Source organism: Electrona antarctica (genome assembly GCF_951216825.1).
Source record: "Electrona antarctica genome assembly, chromosome: 1".
Lineage (NCBI taxonomy): Eukaryota > Metazoa > Chordata > Actinopteri > Myctophiformes > Myctophidae > Electrona > Electrona antarctica.
In genome coordinates, this window is record NC_136806.1 from 25445261 (window position 1) to 25467126 (window position 21866).

At 42.4% G+C, this 21866-nt stretch overlaps 1 protein-coding gene across 2 annotated transcripts in view; it reads left to right on the forward strand.

Moving 5' to 3' along the window:
• Positions 1–21446, forward strand: part of dock2 (dedicator of cytokinesis 2) — a 178585-nt gene extending 157139 nt beyond the window's left edge. For both annotated transcript variants that reach the window (XM_079502580.1, XM_079502579.1), the window contains 18 exons: positions 640–799; positions 5268–5308; positions 9962–10052; positions 11860–11967; positions 12505–12594; positions 14380–14484; positions 15363–15504; positions 15932–16013; positions 16254–16338; positions 17470–17556; positions 17700–17876; positions 18591–18674; positions 18763–18900; positions 19126–19253; positions 19391–19589; positions 20220–20319; positions 20507–20655; positions 21000–21446. In XM_079502580.1, the coding sequence (XP_079358706.1) occupies positions 640–799; positions 5268–5308; positions 9962–10052; positions 11860–11967; positions 12505–12594; positions 14380–14484; positions 15363–15504; positions 15932–16013; positions 16254–16338; positions 17470–17556; positions 17700–17876; positions 18591–18674; positions 18763–18900; positions 19126–19253; positions 19391–19589; positions 20220–20319; positions 20507–20655; positions 21000–21053 (2020 nt within the window). In that variant the 3' untranslated portion in view covers positions 21054–21446. The remainder of the gene's footprint in view (positions 1–639; positions 800–5267; positions 5309–9961; positions 10053–11859; positions 11968–12504; positions 12595–14379; positions 14485–15362; positions 15505–15931; positions 16014–16253; positions 16339–17469; positions 17557–17699; positions 17877–18590; positions 18675–18762; positions 18901–19125; positions 19254–19390; positions 19590–20219; positions 20320–20506; positions 20656–20999) is intronic.
• The last annotated feature ends 420 nt before the right edge of the window (positions 21447–21866 follow it).

Here is a 21866-nt window from a genome sequence, read left to right on the forward strand (position 1 = left end):
CCTGCTCCACACAGCAGCCTGCTCCACACAGCAGCCTGCTCCACACAGCAGCCTGCTCCACACAGCAGCCTGCTCCACACAGCAGCCAGCAACAGTGCTTAGAATGTGCTATACAGTTGGGTGCCACCGATATTGTCCCTTATCATTTGACCCATTTAGGCCTGACCTCAAAATTTAAAAAAAATCCTTCTAAATCCTCGTAGCGCGCCTATGAGCTTGTAGATCTGCTATTTTTCAATAGCTAAATTATAACATAATGTTTAAAACACCAAAAGGGGTTCCCGCCCAAAATGGGTTAACTGTCCTTTTGCGCAGATCACGCAAACCTCAGCAAAAAGAAAAGGACAATATCGATGGCCTCCAACTGTACCTACAATGCATTCACAGTCTGCAGTATGCCATCAGGGATCTGCATAGTGTACTTTTGTAACGGATCTATTTAATTGCAAGTCAGTATGAGAGTATTTATCTACTTAAGTACTACAGTAAATAAGTTGCTTCATGTCAAATAGCAAAAACACTTTGAGTAAATTGAGAATTTGACCCAAAATAGGCACAGCAGGGTTGATGTGTTCTGACTCAAAGTGACATACCAGTGGTGCTATTGTTCTTGGTGACATGTTGCTGTTCCTTTGCCAGCCTGCTGGACTGTGCTGCTGAGAAGCAACCCCAGCTGAGGTCAGAGGTGGAACACTTTGTTGCCCTGGTCAAGGGGCTCCTCGAGCGTCTCCTTGACTACCGCGCGGTGATGAGCGACGATAGCCGCAACAATCGCATGTGCTGCACCGTCAATCTCCTGGTAAGTTGTGCCCCTCCACCTGGAAAATGTACTCTGACCGGCTCACAGAGTATCACACTACCCATGCAGCCTGCCACAGATGCAGGCTTAATAACTTGAATTAGTACTGGGGATTTTGCTGTGTGGTAAGTCTCAGCCTCTTGGCTTGCCGGTGGGCTCACTGAAGTCTCTTCAAGTCTCCTTGATCTTCCCAGAGTTATGGGTCGTAATAAGCTGTGCTATTACACTAATTCTTAGTTAGACCACATAGCAAAATCCTAATTTAAACTACTCAGGACTTTGCTATACACGACTCGACTCAAATGAACTGCCAAAATGAACTAAATATATAGGCGTATAGGAGACGTAGGAAAATAATTGTGCTCATAGGCTGTTGAGTTGAAGTAATCCATCAGAGCAGCCATCCGTTTGCCATGTCAGATTATTTTACAAGTAGCCTATCTTAAACTGGAGGCATCCAATCGTTACAGTATGTTACTGGTGATGGAGGTGAATAATCGTGTTTCAAGGTCTTCCATATCGTCCCTGTTAGGCAGAAACCTTGTATCTCCACATTGAATCTTTTCTGTCTGTCTGTCTGTCTGTCTGTCTGTCTGTCTGTCTGTCTGTCTGTCTGTCTGTCTGTCTGTCTGTCTGTCTGTCTGTCTGTCTGTCTGTCTGTCTGTCTGTCTGTCTGTCTGTCTGTCTGTCTGTCTGTCTGTCTGTCTGTCTGTCTGTCTGTCTGTCTGTCTGTCTGTCTGTCTGTCTGTCTGTCTGTCTGTCTGTCTGTCTGTCTGTCTGTCTGTCTGTCTGTCTGTCTGTCTGTCTGACCAACAAGCATCACATTTCCTATGCACACACGCTGTCACTTGGCTAACCTAGAATGCCACAAATAGTTTGACTCTTACTTTGTTATACAACATTGGATGCAACAGTTTATTGTTTTGTTTCTTAAAAAGTAACAGTTTCAGAAATAAAAGGTTTCCACTTCAACGACGATATGTGTTGGACATGGCATGCTGTGCCCTAGGCTAAAAGCTGTACTGCAAAGGGATTCTTTTCTTTAGCACTAAAATTTATTTTTTATTTGTTTTTTAGTCTGCTGTATTTATACTGTCAAACTTCAGAGAGTTGAAGTGCTGATCTTAGGTGCTGAAGGAATAAAACCCCTTCAATCACTTTCCTCATTGATCGGTTTGGAGCACAGAGGCCCCAGGCTATGATCCCACCCACACTGACTGAACAGAGAGGTTGATTGAGACCATGATCTCAGGTCAGGCCCTTGGATCATAGATCACTTTTCCTACATTTGCTTTTTGTCTTTACGACGTGACTTTGTAGGAGCCTAGCCTTAATGGTCTATCTGTCTGTCTGGGGCTAATCTTGCAATCCGTTGGATGGATCAGCACCAATTTTATGCCTGTTTGCTATAGGCTTCATGTTTCATCAGCCACTGCCAGGCCCATAATCTGTCTTCAGTACAGTGTCTTTGCCAAAGTTAATTATATGCTAGTCTTAGTTTAGGTAGCCTGAAAGTACCCAAGCTTTTCTTGGCATATAGGGGTGGATCAAAGTAGCTCTGGAAACAAACGCCTCCCTATTGGTTCACTAACCTTAAATGAACAAAATATTGTGACATTTTATGTTGTCCATATTGTCCAATGCCCGGCCAGGCATACCATTACAGGCTTTGTAGGTGAGGACTATTAAATGATATTGATTGTGGAATGTGGCTTTTACAGGGAGCGTGTGCACAGAAGCTAATATTGGAGAAATAAGATTAAATAAGATTTTCCTAGTTCTTTGCGTAGTAGCGTTCCAGACAACCTGCATAGTCTTTAGAGACCCGTTGGGGCAGCCTGATAATAAGGAATTGCAGCAAAACAGCCTGGAGGTAACAAATGCATGAACTCGGTTTTCTGCATCTTTTTGAGACAGGGTACGTGTTTGTTTTGCAATGTTACAGTAGGTGAAAAATGGCAGTCCTTGAAATGTGATCCCAGTGGGAGTTAAGGACTTATCCTGATCAAAGATAACTCTCAGGGCCAGATTCCTTATGGTGGTGCTGGAGGCCAGAGTAATTCCACCCAGAATAGCAATATCATTCGGTATTAATGTGTTTATATAAGTTATAAGGTGTTTGGACCAAGCCCAATATCCTCAGTTTTGCCTGACTTCATTGCAGGTCATCCAAGTGTTTACAAACTCACAAGTCACAACAGTTAGGAGCTGTGAGCTTGTACATCAGCTATTTTTGGCAAAGCTATTTGGTGTAGACGGAAAAAAGCAGTCCATGTACAGAGCCAACACAGGTCTCTAGAGGGTTAAATGATTGGTTTCATCATGGCTTAATTGATCAATATACGTAATTGGTGATAGGTTGCTTTTTCTAGAGGGGGTTGGGCTAATGAGCGCAGTAAGAGTATATCTCTTATGGGCCTGGCAGTGGCTGTAGTCTGTGGTGCATAGCATTAACTATTCTCTTTCATTTATTTGACAAGTTAAAATTCCTATTGTACTGCAGGCTAGCTGGCACATTGTGGCTTGTTATCTACATTGTGTAGCACCCCCAGCTAGGCTGACTCTGAATCAGAGAAAGTTGGATGATGAAATTGTTGGAAGGAAATTTACTTTGTCAAATATCTTTTATTTGATTTATATATCATTGTGCTGTAATGTCATTCTTGTCGAATGTCATGTTTTTATGTTCTGTGTGGACATAAAGGAAGATTAGCTGTTGTTATACACCAGCTAATGGGGATCCTACTGAAACTCTGTCTAAAACTCTAAACTCTGATTTTACTGTGCAGAAACCAAACAACCAATGGTTGAATGCACATACACATGCTGGATGTTTTGATGCATTACAGAATGTAATCTGGTAGCTACCAGTGATTTAGCATTGTGTGTGTGTGTGTGTGTGTGTGTGTGTGTGTGTGTGTGTGTGTGTGTGTGTGTGTGTGTGTGTGTGTGTGTGTGTGTGTGTGTGTGTGTGTGTGTGTGTGTGTGTGTGTGTGTGTGTGTGTGTGCGCGTGTGCGTGTGCGCGTGCGTGCCCGCGTGCCCGCGTGCCCGCGTGCCCTAAGCTGGTAAACCTGAGGTCATGTCAGGTTGTTACATTTCTACGTTTTTTTTTTCTTTTTTTTTTACTGTGCTTTTTAACTTCATGTAATTATGTAACTTCAGATATTTGTATTTGTTAGTTTGAGTTTCCTATCTGTAATGTGTTGAGTACTGACATTTAATCATTTTGTATTTGTATGTTTTTTATTAGGACCCCAGGAAGACTAGCTGGTTGCCATGGCACCAGCTAATGGGGATCCTTAATACAATCCAATCAAATCAAATACAAACTGTATTTCCATATGACATATTCCAACAAGGCAATTAGTCATTAAGACGCATGGCTTTAACAAAATAATAAATTCATAAAATAAGAAGAATAAGAAGTTAAAATAAACCAAAAAGTTAAGAGAATAAAATTACAGTGCAAAAGAGATGAGTAAAGAATTCTGTAAAAGGCACAGACAAACAGAAAGGTATTCAGCTTTGATTTAAAAGAACTGAGAGTTGTAGTAGACTTGCAGTTTTCTGCGAGTTCGTTCTATGTGATACATAAAAATGGTTTTATGTGGTGCATAAAAACGAAATGCTCCTTCTCCACAGTCAGTTTTAGTTATGGGGGACATGGACGTGACCTGTCTCAGACAACCTGAGAGGTCTGGATGGTTAATGAAGTAGACAGGGAGCCAGTGTCAACATCTGATAACTGGAGTGATGTGATCCATTTTCTTGGTATAGTGAGGACTTGAGCAGAAGTGTTCTGAATCACCTGCATCTGTCTGATCGATTTTTAGGGAGTCCTGTAAAGACACAGTTACAGTAGTTAAGTCTAGCCTACTGAAAATGAATCTATTGACACGTTTTTCTAATTCTGCTGAGACATAAGTTGTTAAATCCTTGATCTTAAGGTGAAAGATAGCTGATAGTAGGTCTGAGTTTATGACTACACGATTTCTGTCTTGAGCTGTGGTTTTTAACATTACCGATTGAAGCTGAGCACTGACTTTTAATCGTTGTTACTTGGCTCCAGAAACTATTATTTGTCTTTGTTTAATTTAAGAAAATTCTTGCTCATCCATGTTCAATGCATTTACTTAGTGCTGGCATTGGAAGATAGTCCCCTGGTGATATGGTTATGTAAATGTGTGTGTCGTCAGCATAATTAAGGTAACATATTTTGTTGTTTTTCCATTCTGAAGGAGTCATTAAACTTCATTAACGTGTGGAAATGTTCAGCTCTACTGACACACACACGCACGCACACGTGCACGCACGCGCATGTGCGCGCACACACACACACACACACACACACACACACACACACACACCCATACACACACACACACACACACACACACACACACACACACACACACACACACACACACACACACACACACTAACAAGCCTCTCTTTCTGGTTTTGCAGAACTTTTACAAGGACATCAATCGTGAGGGGATGTACATCAGGTATAATTAATTCAATTTGCAACCTTTTACGTTGATTGATACTGTATATTTTACTTTGTGCATGTTTTATGTGTATTTGTGTATGTGTGTCATCATTTGGTGTCACTGTCCACATGAGAAATTGAGCATGTGTGACTGCAGAAACTACAAATAAGGTCGCCCGTCGCACCATGTTAGTGTCTAATGTGGAACACAGCAGTACTGACCAAACGGTCTCAGAGTATACTTACTGTAGACTGTGGATATAACTGTTTGTATGTGTGCGACTGTGCGTGTTCGTGCATGCATGTGTGTGAATGAGAAAGCGACTGTGTTTGTGTGTGAGCGCGTATTTTTGTGTCTGTATCCATGTGTGCGGTGTAACCATTTCTGCACTGTATGTGCCTTCGATTGTTTGTGTGTTTTTATCAATGTCTGCATGTATGTATGTGACTATATCATGCATGTGTGTGCGAGTGCGTGTGCGTCCGTGCGTGCACAGCTGCATAATCTGACATGGGATTATATGAGTCCTGCTGAATTAATGTCAAAATCCACAGGATCAGCTCTTGGTCTGACTGCAACATGGGCACTCGTTTTAGGCCACATGGAGCGAGGGAGAGAGATGAGAGAACGAGAGACATACTGTGAGAGAGAGGAGGGGCAGAGAGACAGAGAGAGAGAGAGAGAGAGAGACAGAGAGAGAGAGAGAGAGAGAGAGAGGAGAGACTAGAGACAGACAGACAGAGAGAGAGAGAGAGAGAGAGAGAGAGAGAGAGAGAGAGAAAGGGGTAGAGAGATGGATTGGTTATAAAAGAATGAGCTGGTAATGTTTTCCTCCCTGAGAAGGAAAATGAGTGAGGTCAGAAGAGCATGCAGCAAGAGGAGGAGTCAGGAAGAGAGAGGGAAAAGGGATGGATAGATCTGAGGTCGGGGTTCATCAAACAGTCAAATCAATAAGCCGATGGAAGAGAGAAAAGGAATGAAAACACGAAATAATGGGATAAGCGGAGAGAGGGAGCCATGCTTTCTCCTTTTTTGAGCTCCAAATTTCCAATGAACAGCTATGTGTGTCCCTATGTACTGTATGTATGTCTCTATGCACAATATGTATGTCTCCATGTATGTCTGTTTGAGTACGGAGTACGGACAGCTGCAATACCGCTGGGTGACCTAATGTGGCTGTGTGTGTCTCTACAGTACAGTATGTCTCTATGTATGTCCCTATAAATGTATGTCTGTTTAGCCACACACACACACACACACACACACACACACACACACACACACGCGTCACACACACGTCACACACACACACACACACACACACACACACACACACACACACACACACACACACACACACACACAATTTACAATTTACAATTTAGGCATTTAGCAGACGCTCTTAATCCAGAGCGACTTACATTAAGCAATAACAAAAGCATGGCATACATCACATATATAAAAAATCACACCCGTGTGAACTGAGTGGTGTAAGGTTTTATATAGCATGATCAGCTGTGGTCTGACGTAATGTCTGACGTAATGAAATCACACAAAATATGTTAAGTAAAAAAAGCTATCATTTTTGATAAATGTATGTATCACACCTGGATGTGATTTCACAACTGGCTTTTTTTGCGCAGAGAAAATGACCACGGTTGCTACGGTCATCCAGTTCACCCGGGTGTGATTTAATTACGTCAGAAATTATTTTGAACATAGCAACCATGCTCATTTTTTTATGCACACAAAAGCCAGTTGTAGGAGTGGTTTACACCACTCAACAAAAGCCAGTTGTAGGAGTGGTTTACACCACTCAATTACACCACTCAAAAAGTAGTTATCATGAATCATGCCTAGACTAAGAACGTAACAGTGGAGTATCTATGTAAACTATACATACTATACTATATAATATATTATACATGTGTACTATAAAGTGCTATGACTACATAAAGTGCAATTCTAGAGCTGTCTACGTAACAAGCTATAAGTCTGTTTAAAATACTATCTAAGTCTACATAATGTGCTATCTAAGGGGCTAGGCTAGGGCACACACACACACACACACACACACACACACACACACACACACACACGCGTCACACACACGTCACACACACACACACACACACACACACACACACACACACACACACACACACACTCACACTCACACACTCTCTCGCTCTCTCTCTCTCTCTCTCTGCACATTCACACGTTGGTGTGATTCTTTCTTTTGGATTCACCCTGCCGACAGTGGGATTTCCATAATTGATCGAATTTAAAAAGTGAATCTGGAGTCAGAGTTGCATGTGACAATGATTGAGTGAGCATTAGACGGAGGAGACAAGATGGAGGAGACGAGAGGCATGCATTCAGGAAAGGGGATGTGTAGTAGGCTAGTGTGAGGAAAAGAGTGCACAATGCACATCCGTGTCTTATCCCATTAGGACCTGAGACCCATTCCAAAATGTCTTCTATTGAAATCCTAACAGTTTTCCAAAAATGTATAATTGGTTCTCAATCCCTTTCAAGGACCCCCAAAATTATGTATTTGGCCGTCGACCCCTCCATCTCAACATATTTTTGCTCCAGGGACCTCCAGAAGCATTTGAGTTTGCTTTTTTATATATATATATATGCAAAGATTTGCAATCATTTTTATGATTTTTCAAAGATAATCAAAAATCCATTTCAGAGCTCATAGCGTGGCATGAAGTGACATGCTATGTATGCTCTTGTATATCTGCTATTTTTGAAAAGCCAAAGTATATTTTTGAAAAGCCAAAGTCGCCTGCATGCATCCGCCTGGATGACAGCAGACTGCTGGCCGAGCGCTGGCGCTTTGGCATTGGGGAGTTTTCATGGGGGGAGTTTTCATGGGGGGAGTTTTCGCCGGCTGCCGGGCTCAGCTGCACTAATAACTTTGGGGCAGGCCCGTCTAGAGGTTGAATGTACAGGTATCAGTCAAAAGGGAGACATCGAAGAGGAAGGACGGGTGGGGGTGGATCAAAATATGGAATGTCAGAACAGGTCAGCTCCAATTATGAAGATCTAAAGGTTTGAGGTCAAATGTAGAGTTTCTGGCCGGCTCCATATGCAGATCTAGGTGATGATCCAGTCTTCTCCATGTATGGCTATCAAGGGTTTGATGAGGTCAGTGTCGTGAATCGTGATCTTCATATATGGAGACGGCCATATATGGTGGTGTGATGTGTCGCGAGGCGTGATGTCAAGAGGTGTGACCATATTATATGGAGGCGTGATGTCACGAGGCGTGACCATATGGAGGCATGATGTCATGATGCGTGACCATATATGGAGGCGTGATGTCACAACACGAGGCGTGACCATATATGGAGGTGTGACCGACCAACCAACCGAACAACTGTCGGGAAATGCAGGTTTTCATAGTAAACTGCGACCTACTGTCCAAAATTACACTTCTTTCCTGGTTTTAATGGGTTAATTAACTGGTGCGCCCCAGGGGTCTATACTTGGACCCTCTTCATTAGCTACAACATGTCGTTTTATGCATCGATCTCCTGTTTTTCACATGCCCGTAATAGGGACGCTGAAGTCATCTTGGGGTGGCTGTGGCTCAGGAGGTCGAGCAGGTCGTCCAATGATCCCTGGGTTGGCGGTTCGAATCCCGGCTCCTCCTGTCCACATGTCGAAGTGTCCTTGGGCAAGACACTGAACCCCACATTGCCTCCAATGAGTCGGTCGGTGTGAGCTCGCCACCATTGGTGTGTGAATGTGGGAAGTGAGGACGCTGGTGTCGACTGTTCGCCGCTTCACCTCCCATGAATGAATGAACCATTTTAAAGCGCTTTGAGCACTTGGAAAAGCGCTATAAAAATGCAATTCATTATTATTATCTGTGTTTTACCTGACACGTTTAGAATGACAGAACAACCACACCATGATAATAAATACATACGACACAGATAGACAGTCAGATGCCCATGCATAGCGTCTGGTATAGTTACAGTATGGGCAGACTGCCAGACGAACACACCATTCGTTTAAAGAACCAGTGTGGTGACCAAGGTTTACTCGCTCCATAATTCATCAGTGTCTGCGGTGGTGTCTTTGGCCTGTGGTTCTATGTCCCAGTTGTTTGGCTCTGGGTGTGTGACAGAGACTGATCGAAAGGGACGGAAAGATAAAACACATGAAGATGGGCAAGTGGTTCAATGTAAGATTGGTTTTCAAGAGCTTGGCATTTTTTTTATTGACCCCAGACAGTGCTTATAAAACATTCATGTCTTCTGTCCATGCCTTGTCATCATCCCTACTAGAATGCATTGTTTATTCACTGAAATTAGAATTGTGTGGTTTGGAAAGAGAATATGATACAACATAGAGAGGCTCCAGAGTCACTTTTTAAATTCGATCAATTATGGAAATCCGACTGTTTTTCGGCAGGGTGAATCCAAAAGGAAGAATCACACCAAAGTGTGAAAGTGCAGAGAGAGAGAGAGAGAGAGAGAGAGAGAGAGAGTGTGTGTAATGGCATCTTACAATATCTGGGTACATTATTATCAATGCTTCAATGATTAATATTTATAGCCAGGGCAGACGTTGGTCAACAGTGACATCTAGTGGGGGAATTTGTGAACTGTATGTTAAAATATTATGTGTGCATGTGCACGTGAACAGATACCTCTACAAGCTGAGGGACCTTCACTTGGATGTGGACAACTACACTGAGGCAGCGTACACTTTGCTGCTCCACTCTCGACTCCTGAAGGTTAGACACGCCTACGCGCAGACACAGACAAGCACACATACATTCTGAATACACACGGCAAATGGGATTGTGAACAGGGCGGTTTATTACTGGACATTGGAAATCAGCCAAAGGCTTTTATTGGTTGACAAACGACGCCCATGCCAAGAGACCGCTAACCGATGAATTTCCAACTTCACTTCATGACACAGGGTTTGATAACGCAGCTTGATTGCTATGGTGATTTATGCACACACACACACACACACACACGTGTGTGTGTGTGTGTGTGTGTGTGTGTGTGTGTTTGTTTGTGTGCATGCGCGCATGCGTGCACGGGTGTGTGCGCATGTGTGTGTGTGTGTGTGTGTGATTAAGTAACTATCTGTGTAGTGTGTGCGACGTGCGTGTGCGTGTGTGTGTGTGTGTGAGACCTCACATGTGTCTTCATCTATTTTATGGGGCACTTACAGACTCACAGGAATAAGAGCATTTCCCAGTGTGGTTCTACGACCCCACACACACACACACACACACACACACACACCAGCCCTCCAAGTGCAGCAGCAGTTGAACTCGTTCTAACAGTTCTTATGGCCTCCATTCATCTCTAGTGTCAGCCCTATACCAGGCCCACTTCACACTAACAGACGGAGCCAGCTGCAGCACACAGAGCATGTAGTAATTCTCTTCCTCACGCTGTCCTAAGCAGCTTGCACACTTTGAGCAATTAGGAACATTTAGGGAGGGGTCCTGGCCTAAATGTTCCTCAGATGTCCCTCTTTATACTCAATATTGTCGCAGTCGTACAGAAAATGGTATGTCCAAAACAGTTGTTTTTCAGGGAAATATAAAAACAACTTGTGCTCCAATGATACTTTCTATTGGTTACTGATACTGTACATATCCTTTTTATATACCCCCGTCACTATGACACAGACATAACCACTTTCAAGTAACCTGGAATCCCCATTCTAATCTAGGCGACTCCAAATCCTTGCCATTTTTCAACACGTCAGCTCATAGATGAGCTATTTTTTTGCTACTTTTGTGCGACACTGTCAAATGACATAGTATAAAAGGTTTCTGCCCAACAGTGACAATACTTCATGCCTCGAGGTCCAGTCCAACTGGCACCACAAATTAAAAACAACACAAGGAGAGAGGCATGCTTCAACATTTATACTGGTAGAAAGTAACTGCTGAATTATATTTATGGACATTGTTTAATTATGTTCATCCGATATTACATCTTCAGGATAAATTGCTCTGTAATTCAAGTGATGATGAAACAGTGTCTTATATAATTCATGTCCTGAATGGATACTGTGTGAGTACTGTTTGTTATTTTCTTTGTTGTACGGTCTGCTGAGCAGAAATAACCCATTGGGATAATACAGATTTATTCTGTTCTCATAAAGGCAAAGCACTTTCATACGAATACGAGCTTTAGCATGCTCCATTAACACTTGGCAGACACAATATGTACACAGGCTACCATTCATTTTCAATGGAAGCCAGCGACCTGAAGATACAACGATACATCAGACGTTTGTAGCTGGCGCTGCTACAAAAGCTCCAAGAACGTTAAGCTGGTTTCAACTTCAGTTGCAAAGATACAAAGATACAAATATGCGGTGTAGCTTTGTATCGTTGCATCTTTTATGCCAGTGTGAACGCAGCATCATAGGATGGTACTTCCATCCCTTTGATCTTATAAGAGCGGTTTCTGACAAATGAGAGTGAAAAGTGTGTTTTTGTTTTTCAAATCAAATGTCTCTATTCTTTCTCTCTCTCTCTCTTCTTCCTTCCTCTCTATCATTCCCAGTGGTCAGATGATATGTGCACCCAGATTGACTTTCCTGGTTCCCAGACGCAGCGGCAGCTCAAGGAAACCCTCTACGACACAATCATTGACTATTTTGACAAGGGCAAGGTTGTTATGCATTCACAGTGTGACGTACATTTCATACAGTACACAGTAACATCCTCTGAGAGTGTAAAAATGTGCCTGTAAGGATCCAGTTTTGCACACTCAGGTGTTAAAATAGCACACACCACATACACAAATTATTCAGTGTATGTGGTTATAATGAACCGATAAGGTATTTTTTAGTGATTCATACAGTGTCAAAGAGATTCAGTTCGATTTTAAGCACTACATGTTTTACTTTGGAGGAGCAACTGTTTACTTTCAGTCGTACTCTGAGCAGTGTATAAAAGAGGCAGTCATTACCATTCTGCACACAAAGTGTGCCTGAATATTTCTCTCCGCTCATCAAGGGACTGAGAACAGAGCAATTTAATAGGCATATCCACCATGACAGCTGTTAAAGATTTATTAGTAGATGGTCTAATGAAGTCGCTTACACTTATGTTTATGTCCTGTGTGTGTGTGTGTGTGTGTGTGTGTGTGTGTGTGTGTGTGTGTGTGTGTGTGTGTGTGTGTGTGTGTGTGCGTGCGTATGTATAGATGTGGGAGGAGGCAATCACGCTATGTAAGGAGCTGGCTGAGCAGTTTGAGAACGAGATATTTGATTATGACCTGCTCAGCAAGAGACTGGTAAGATGAAAGAGAAAAACAGTCTTTCATGCACTAATTTAATTTCCAAGCTTTGTGGATTTACTTTTTTGTTCTGTCTCCTCTGAATTCCCTTCGCTTGAGGAAAAGTTGGTAATTCACCCTAACAATAGTAAAGTAATTGTGTTGCCAACTATAGACAGATCATTGGGCCTCATTTACAAAACTCACTGTAAATGTGTACTACATTTTACTGTAGGTTTGCTACCTAAATGCAGCTGTCAGATTCATGAACGGGTGTGTAAAGCCTTTATTTGTGTGCATCTCAGGTGTGTCAGATGATGAATTCAATTTCCATGTTCATAAATCAAACAATGTGTTCCACATGCCGTTTAACATCATAAAAGGTATCTGAATATCCAACATGAAACCAAATTCAGCCTGATGAGAACCTTTTCTGAGAACTCTGTAGTACCCACGGCATCGCTCATCAAAAAGAACAGATCTACAAGGTTACAACATACATCACAGCACCTTGACACCTTGCAGATCTGGTTTATTTGGCGATTGAGTCACTTGCGCGATAGATCAGCTGAATGTGAATAAAGTATTGCTCTCATGTGTAAATGAGAAGAAGAAAGTTGCAACATTACAGGATGAAATACCTTACCTCACCTTGGCTGAGGTACAAAAAACCTAAACATACACTTACAAACATGATGCTAGAATTCAGGACATACTGGAACGCCACTATCCATCTGTGATGAACCACATTGGGATTGGGAATGGACACAGCTAGATGTAATCCAGACTACATATTCATCAGACGGTATAGTCTATTGTGTGGTGTGGATCAACCAGTTTCATAATTGCTATTGGATTAATAAGTACCGCAACATTGGAGGTGTGTCTGTGGTCTCCTGCGACATTAAAGCATGACAGGCTATTGCAATCAATTTGCCAAAAATGGTCTCGCCTTCAGAAACGGCACGCACACTAAAGGACATACTGTAATTATGTTCAGCTCTAAATGTGTCGAATAAAACATTTATTAATATCGTTGGGAGTTTGCCTCATCCCCGTCCAGTATGCATCTTTAAGTCAAAAATAAGGAATAGGTCATTTAACAGATTTTACAATCTTTAGACAACATTTTGGGCACATGAACATTTTCTTTGAGCTTATGGCACTGGTTTAATTGATTTTCCATGGAGAATAGGTCATTCTAATAACAGCCACGCATGGCTTCTGCCACGTACAAGTGTCTCCGAGCCGACACCAGTTTCACATATACTTGTACAATATATGTCCTGATGAAGATCGAATAAGATCGAAACCTTGACGACTGCAATAAAACTACAGAGGAGCTTCTTCAGCAGTGTGCAGACTCTTTTTTTCTTTATCTCTTCAGGCGCCAATCATAATTTCTGGTTCACTGCCTTCCTGTCTATCTCTTCTTCGCATTGTCTTTATTTTCCCATCCCAAGGTTAGAAACTACAAGATCTGAATCTGAATCATTGATGAATGTTTTTCTCTCAGTCACCCAGGGTGTTCGGAACCAGTTGTCCCGGCTATAACGCTGAGTTTATGTGCTTATATAAATGACAGACATTGCCCTCAGATGGGGTGTACTTTATTTTGCGTCATTATGGCTCACCCTTGAGTCTTGTGTTCTGCTGATGGTGGCATTGTCATTGTAACTGGCTAGTAAAACCCTCTAGAATGCAGTGTGCAAAGTACCTGAAAATGTGTGTCTCTAAAATCTGTCTGTCTGTCTGTCCGTCTGTCTCTCATCTCCCTCTCTCTCATTCATTTGTTTCCTGCAGGTGATGCAGTCCAGATTCTATGAGAGCATTATGGCAAAATTAAGGCCTAAGCCAGATTACTTTGCCGTGGGCTACTATGGACAAGGCTACCCGCTCTTTCTTCGGGTTTGTATGCTCAAATTACCTCTGTTGTGGGGAGATAAGGTGGATAGCTAGTGCTTTTTAAATAATGCCATATTTCTATCAGACACCAAATAGCGAACATAAACAGACAGACACTTAAGGCCTATTCATACAGTTTAGGTGGTTAGTAAAAACAGATGTGTGGTTGAGTGATGAGTCGCTTATCACCGCAGAGTGACGTCATTAAACAGATGTGTGGTTGAGGGATGAGTCGCTTATCACCGCAGCGTGACGTCATTAAACAGATGTGTGGTTGAGTGATGAGTCGCTTATCACCGCAGCGTGACGTCATTAGTAGTTTTCGGTTGTCACCTTATTACCTAAAACTGGAGTATGAATAGACCTTTACTGTACATGATTCTGATTCATCCTGCTTTTTTAAAATGGTCTCTGTAAGAGTCTCTTTAAGGAAGGACACTCATAGACCTCCTACTGTATGTGGCAACATTCATTGAGAGCACCAATAAACACTACCTGCGCTGCTACCTTTTTTACCCAGCCGTAATGGCGTCACGTTATGCACACTATACATATGATGGTAATGTTTCTTTCTAAATAAATAGCGTGCATATGATGTTTCTAAAAGAACATGCTCACACCTGCATATTATGTTCTAAATATCATGTAGATGTCCTTCCTTCATATTTGTTCTATTGAACCTGTTTTGTAGCTCTTTCCCTGCTCTCAGTTGTACACATCTGTCTTCTCTTCTCATGGAATACTGCAAATCAATGGAGCACACATGAGACAAATAATTTCACCCACTGCTTCTTTACACCTGTAAAGCTGTGATGTGTCAAACAAAACTGATTCTGATTCTGACACGGAGTAACTCCAGTGTCCTTTTCCCATTTGTTCAGAACAAGGTATTTATCCACCGTGGGAAGGAGTATGAGCGTAGGGAGGACTTCCAGAACCAGTTGATGAGCCAGTTTCCCAGTGCCGTTCGTCTCAACACCACCACCATGCCCGGGGATGACATCAGGAGCTCCCCCCTGCAATGTATCCTACACACACATTGAGAGCTTTCCCCATCATACGAGATCCCTGAAAACTTCCGATTCCAACGGGCACAGCCTTGCGTTCGGCACTACCTGGTAGCAGACACTCTTCTAGACAATACTTGTGATTCCACTAGACACATTTCAGGCGGGTCACAGCATAGAGCATGTGTGCGCATTCCGCACAAAGGCACCTGGTCTATATTTTCCAAATGTCAAAGCAGTGACATAGACAGTGAAATATGGTGATTTTGACATTATCCTCAGACCATTATAATCTAAGTAAAAAATCTCAGGCCCACCCACATTTTTTCCAGGACCAGTCATTAGAAACGTCCTGTATCCGCAACTGCTTCCGATTCCAATTCTAGGTTGCTAGGTTTATGTTTAGGGATCAGCATGGTGTGTTCCTCAACATATTTCTCCAGATATCCAGTGTTTCACGGTGCAACCTGTCCTGGAAATCCCTCCTCGGCTGAAGAACAAACCTGTCCCTGACCAGATTATCAAGTCTGTACCGTATATCTCTTTTTAGCTCATAAAGCTCCTTATCATTAACTTTAAATATTGTTACAAAATGATCAGCTAATGTTGTAATAAATCAATTCTGATATATGTAGTCACCTTTCAAGTATTAGCCTATTTTATCACCATGATGAATGGTGGCAGGAGAGAGCATAAAATGTAATTCTCATAATGTCTCTCTCTCTCTCGCACGCACACACGCGCACACTCCTTTTCCCTCCCCAGCTTCTACAAGTCCAACTATGTGCAGCGTTTCCACTACTCCAAGCCTGTGAGAAAAGGGCCTGTGGATCCCAACAATGAGTTTGCTGTGAGTGACAGCCTCAGTTACTGCTGTTGGCAAGAATTCACTTTATGTTGCTCTGTCACTTTAGGTGCACGCTGCACAGATAGTTTTATGTATAAATGTATTATCTACAACCGTAGTCTCTTCATTTGTAGAATGGTCTGCACTCACATGTTGCTCATATTCACATTTCTTTTGGGTTGGGGCAAGTACACAGCTGATTTCTCGGCTCGTTGTTCAGTGTGTATACTTCAAGCCTCCACCTGTGATGATTCTGTTTACTAGTGACTTATAGTAAAGGTCCATGATGTTTAGAGATGTCCCGATACTGTATCGGTATTGGAAAAGTATCGGATCGGCCTTTATTTGGTCATATCGGTTCATATCGGTATCGGCAAATATGCCAGTCTAACCACAGATCCGACACAGGGGTAAGGGGTTGACACTATAGTACTGTAGGTAAATAAAATGTTGGGGTATGTGGAGTTTGCCCAAACTGCAAGTGCACATGTGTGAGGAGTCTGCTATAAACACAACACAAGATATATAGCTAGATAGCTATAAACACTATTTCCGGTCGGTGGACTTATTTTTGTATTATTATAAATATTATTCTCTGGTATCGGTATTCGGTATCGGCTAACACAGAAATTGTGGTATCGGGATCGGATCGGAAACGGAAAAAGTGTATCGGGACATCCCTAATGATGGTGTGAGCAGCTGTCATGGCCCGCTGTACTTGTCATGTCATGGGAAACACGTCCATAACACATTTTCTACTTTAATGCACGTCTTCTTTTCATTTCGGCTGTTCACTTCAGGGGTCGCCACAGAGAAACATCTCCATCTTGCCCTGTCCTCTGCCTCCTCTTCTTTCACACAAACTTAAAAATAAAACTGCCTAATTTGCCTATGCAAAACATCTACATTCCTCCTTAAAGTGTTCCATGTTGTGAGTACTCCTTATGAAAATGAAACAACCCTGGGAACTTTTAAAAGGAGCAGCCTGCTGGATCATGTTTGGTAACAGCTAGCTAACTGCAAAACTCTTGACACCAGCATATTGTTTTGTTTCAGAAGTGTACATACAAGAGTGAATAGTTTGTTACTGCAGCTAGCTTACATTTTCACTGATCCTATTTCCTCCTCTCCTAGTCCATGTGGATTGAACGGACCACCTTCACCATTGTCTACAAACTGCCAGGGATCCTGCGCTGGTTCGAGGCGACTGACATGACACATGTAAGTCCATGTACATTTTTGTGTGCATGTATTTTATTTATGTGCTTTTTAATCCCATCCCAACTAGCTGTCCTCCCTCCTTCTATCTCTGTCGTCCTATCCTGATTTCTGACATCTTTCCCTCTCTCCCACTACTCCCGCAGACCACCCTTTCTCCACTGGAGAATGCCATAGAGACCATGGAGTCCACCAATGAGAAGATTCTGGCCATGATCAACCAGTACCAGGCTGACCCAAGTCTTCCCATCAACCCTTTGTCAATGTTGCTCAATGGCATCGTGGACCCAGCTGTCATGGGTGGCTTTGCCAAGTACGAAAAGGTCAGAGCTCAAATATTACACTACTGTAACACATATTGTTGGCTGATAATCTGCTCACCACAAAGCCATATCCTTATTTGTTCACAAAGACGACTCGGAGTTAAAAGAAACAACATTGATTACCGTAGCCTCCATGTTATGCCAATAATCCAATAACTGTATATAATATATAATATTAAGTCTTAGCCGTGTGAGAAAGGTAGAGGTCCAATCATTTCATGTGTAGCATCTTTCATAAGTTTCTACTCAGCATTTTTCAATATCAATATGTCTTCAGGAAAGTCTTAATTCAGAATATGGTAAAAGTATACATTTATTTATTGTGTCATGAATTATAAGCTTGAAAATCACACGTGAAATTATCAAACTTCCGTTTTCTAGTCCTGGATCAGATCCAGCTTTTTACCCAGTGTCGATATCACACAATATATCCTTATCACCCACACCAGCACTGAAACTGATTTAATGTCTACAAATTCCACTGACCAAAGGCTATAAGATTGTAGAGTGGAGGTCCCTCATAATCCTAAATGTCATTACTGCTTACCCTCACACACCAATAAATGTAATAATATCCCAAGTGGGGAGATCAGTCCTGTTAAAAACTGCCTGCAGAGGCAGAAAAGTCACTTATTAATTTCCAAACTGCCAGACCAGGTGAAAAGTATTGCAGCCGCTTGTTCGGGTTGTTTTTTATTATTTTCTGTGCACCAGGCGTTCTTCACAGAGGAATACACTCAGATGCACCCAGAGGACAGAGACAAACTGCTGCGTATCAAAGACCTCATCGCATGGCAGGTACTTTACACGCACGCACGCACGCACGCACGCACGCACGCACACACACACACACACACACACGATAATTATACATTTTTTATCTTAGATCCCATTACTGGGTGCAGGGATCCATCTCCATGGCAAGAGGGAGATGGGTGACCTACGGCCTTTCCATGAGCGCATGGAGGAATGCTTCAAACAGCTGAAAAAGAAAGTGGAGAAGGAGTACGGAGTGAGAGAACTGGTAAGGAGAGATAAAGAGAGGTGAAGTTGATTTGTTGTTTCTCTCCATAACCCTCAACAACAATTTTAATAATGAATGCAGTTGAAATGAGAAGCCTACATCTGGGAGATCAAAGTGCTTGATGCCCTTGATGCTGAGTGCCAAGCAGGGATGACTCTTACACAGAGATCTGTGTTTGTTTTTATCTCCCTTCCTCATTTTGTCCCTGTCATCTATTCCTTCTAGCCGGACATGGATCACAGGAAGTCCACTCGTCCTCGATCCATGATGCGCTCCATGCGTCAATCCATCATCTCCATCTCCTCCCTCCAGGGGTCTGAATGTGGGACCCCAACCAGACTTAACGCAGACAGGTAACACACACACACGCACACTGAACCAGAGTCTGTCCCAGGTCTACAACCTTTTCTTTATTATTGCTTTAAATACATGTGCCCAACCAAACCCTCTCCCCCTTTTCAATCCACGTTTTCTCTCCTTCTCATTTCAGAGACTTCCCCCAAGACACCCTAGCCCCACGGACTGACACGCTGCCACGCTCCAGCGGCAGCCTGAGCGCGAGTGGGGTGGAAGTGTTCATGGGCGACAGCGAGGTCAAGCTGAGGAAGAGCAAGAAGAAGAGGAAGAGGAGCAGCATGATCTTCATCACAGAGGAGAAAGAGAGGAACAGTACTTTGGACAACAAACGGGTGAGTAAAAACAGGCAGAGCAGGAGTATGAGGAAAAAGGGGAAGAGGGTGAGAAACAAAAAGAAAGAAGAGTGAGACATGAGCATGTATGTTGAGAGGCGACAAGAGACACATAATTGACAGCAAATTGATCAGACACATTTCGCTCTTTCATCGTACGACGCAAGAGAAAAATGGTGGAGGTAAAAGTTATAGCCTAAATGGAATGTGCAAGCTAGCACTGTCAGAAGTCTTCTCTATAACCGTGAAATTAAATTAAGATGCTACAGACAGATAGCCTGGCTAATAAGCCAGATGTGAATCTGCCGAGTCTGGCTTATTAGCCAGGCTAACAGACAGACACATCCACTTAAATCTTCTGATGGTATTTTACCTCCAATGTGAATTGTTCAGTGTAAACAGAACTAAGAATTGCATTCTCTCTCTTTCACTGACTGGACTTGCCGTGATGTCCTGTTGTCATTGATGTTTGTCAGTGTACGTTGTGAAGCTCTATGTTTGCAGTTGGTATATGCACCAGAGTCACCAACAGAGAGTACTGTCCATGTACTGTATGATATTCTGTTCCGGTTACAGACGATCCAGCCCAGTGAGTGTGTTTGTGTTTCTGTGCCCTCTGTCTCCCTCTAGCTGTCTAAGAAACAGGAGTTCCGCAGTGACACCAACCTGTCTGAGCCCAACGATTCCCTGCCTCGCATATCCATCTCCAGATCCCTGCCTGCCATCGCAGGTATGTGTAGATGGATATGCTTGCACACACACACACACACACACACACACACACACACACACACACACACACACACACACACACACACACACACACACACACACACACACACACACACACACACACACACACACACACAAGCATGCATACAACTATAAAACAACTATAAAACAACCGCTCTCCACAGGTTTGTCCCTCTCAGTACTGCCTGGTGCAGAGGAGGTCGACACGGCCAGATCCAGAAGGGACAGTAAGAGCCGGTCTATGTGTGCGACCTCTGACCGCACTGCAGACCGCCGCTCGAAGGGAGTCATCAACCTTTTGTTCAAGTCTAAGGTACAGGAAGGATAAAATATATATTTTTAGAGTCCTATAGCCAAGCCCTGTGGCCTGAAACGTCCAGCCATGGTGTAACGTACACAGGTAGCAGGTAGGGTAACAAATACATTTACTGTAAAGGTCCCTGCACACTGCTGCGTTTTTCTGATTTTTAGCAGCGTTTTTCCGCCTTTTTTCCGAAAAATGCGTCCAGTCTGCAAGGACCTTTAGAGTCTATTTTATGTGCCTTGGACGCATAATATTATGATAATTATGGTATTAGTCGATGCTTCTTTATGATATTAACAGTGTGTATGTGTTGTGTGTACGTGTGGTTGCATCTGTTTGTGTGTGTTCAACAGAGCTCCAAATCAGAAGATAAGCATGGTGATACAGCCAGAGATAATCGTTTCTGATACACACCTGTGCCAGTGATTCTTCTTAATGTTTTCAGTGACTCGCTATGGTTTTCAAATATATTATTATATACAGTAAGCATAGTATTGTGACACGTGCACACATGCAGGCACTGCACGCATGCCTTTAACACTGTACCATTGATTGAACCATTGATTTATTTTTTTCAATAAACCCTACTTTTGTTGACTGACCTTTTTTTTTCATTAATACAAATACAGTAAAGCAGCTAAAAACCATGTAAAGCTAAATACCATCTAAAGGGCTTTCAAATCAATTCAGCTTCTACAAGACTGAACAAATACAAGCCATCCCTTTGACATGGTTGATTAAAACGGATCCTGTTAAACCGTTTTCTCCATTTGTTTGATTGATAGAATCTAATGGGAAAATTAATTGCATACAGTACATGGCGAAAACCACTTTCAACACGAACATGCCATTAATTCAATAAACAGCAAACAGCTGCTGAAGTCAAATTGTATCATGTGCAACAGACAGTGGAGTGCAAACTACATTTTACTCATCTAGCAAATTTACTTGTTTCTCTGGATTTGGATGGCAGGTTCTTTGCGCTGTACTCCAGAGGTCATTGATCCATTATATATCCCTTTTGTTTTCCTGTGAGAAATGTAGTTTGTAATGAGTTTTGAGTTTATAAAGGAATGATGTTGTCCTGAGGTTTTGGAATCATTTGTGCACAGGGCAAGTCTCTACAAAGTACAATCCTATCTAAGTATTGAGTTAACACAGTGAGAGTTTAAAATGGCAGTGACTACATGTGTTTTAAGTAAGTAGTCAGATATGAAATG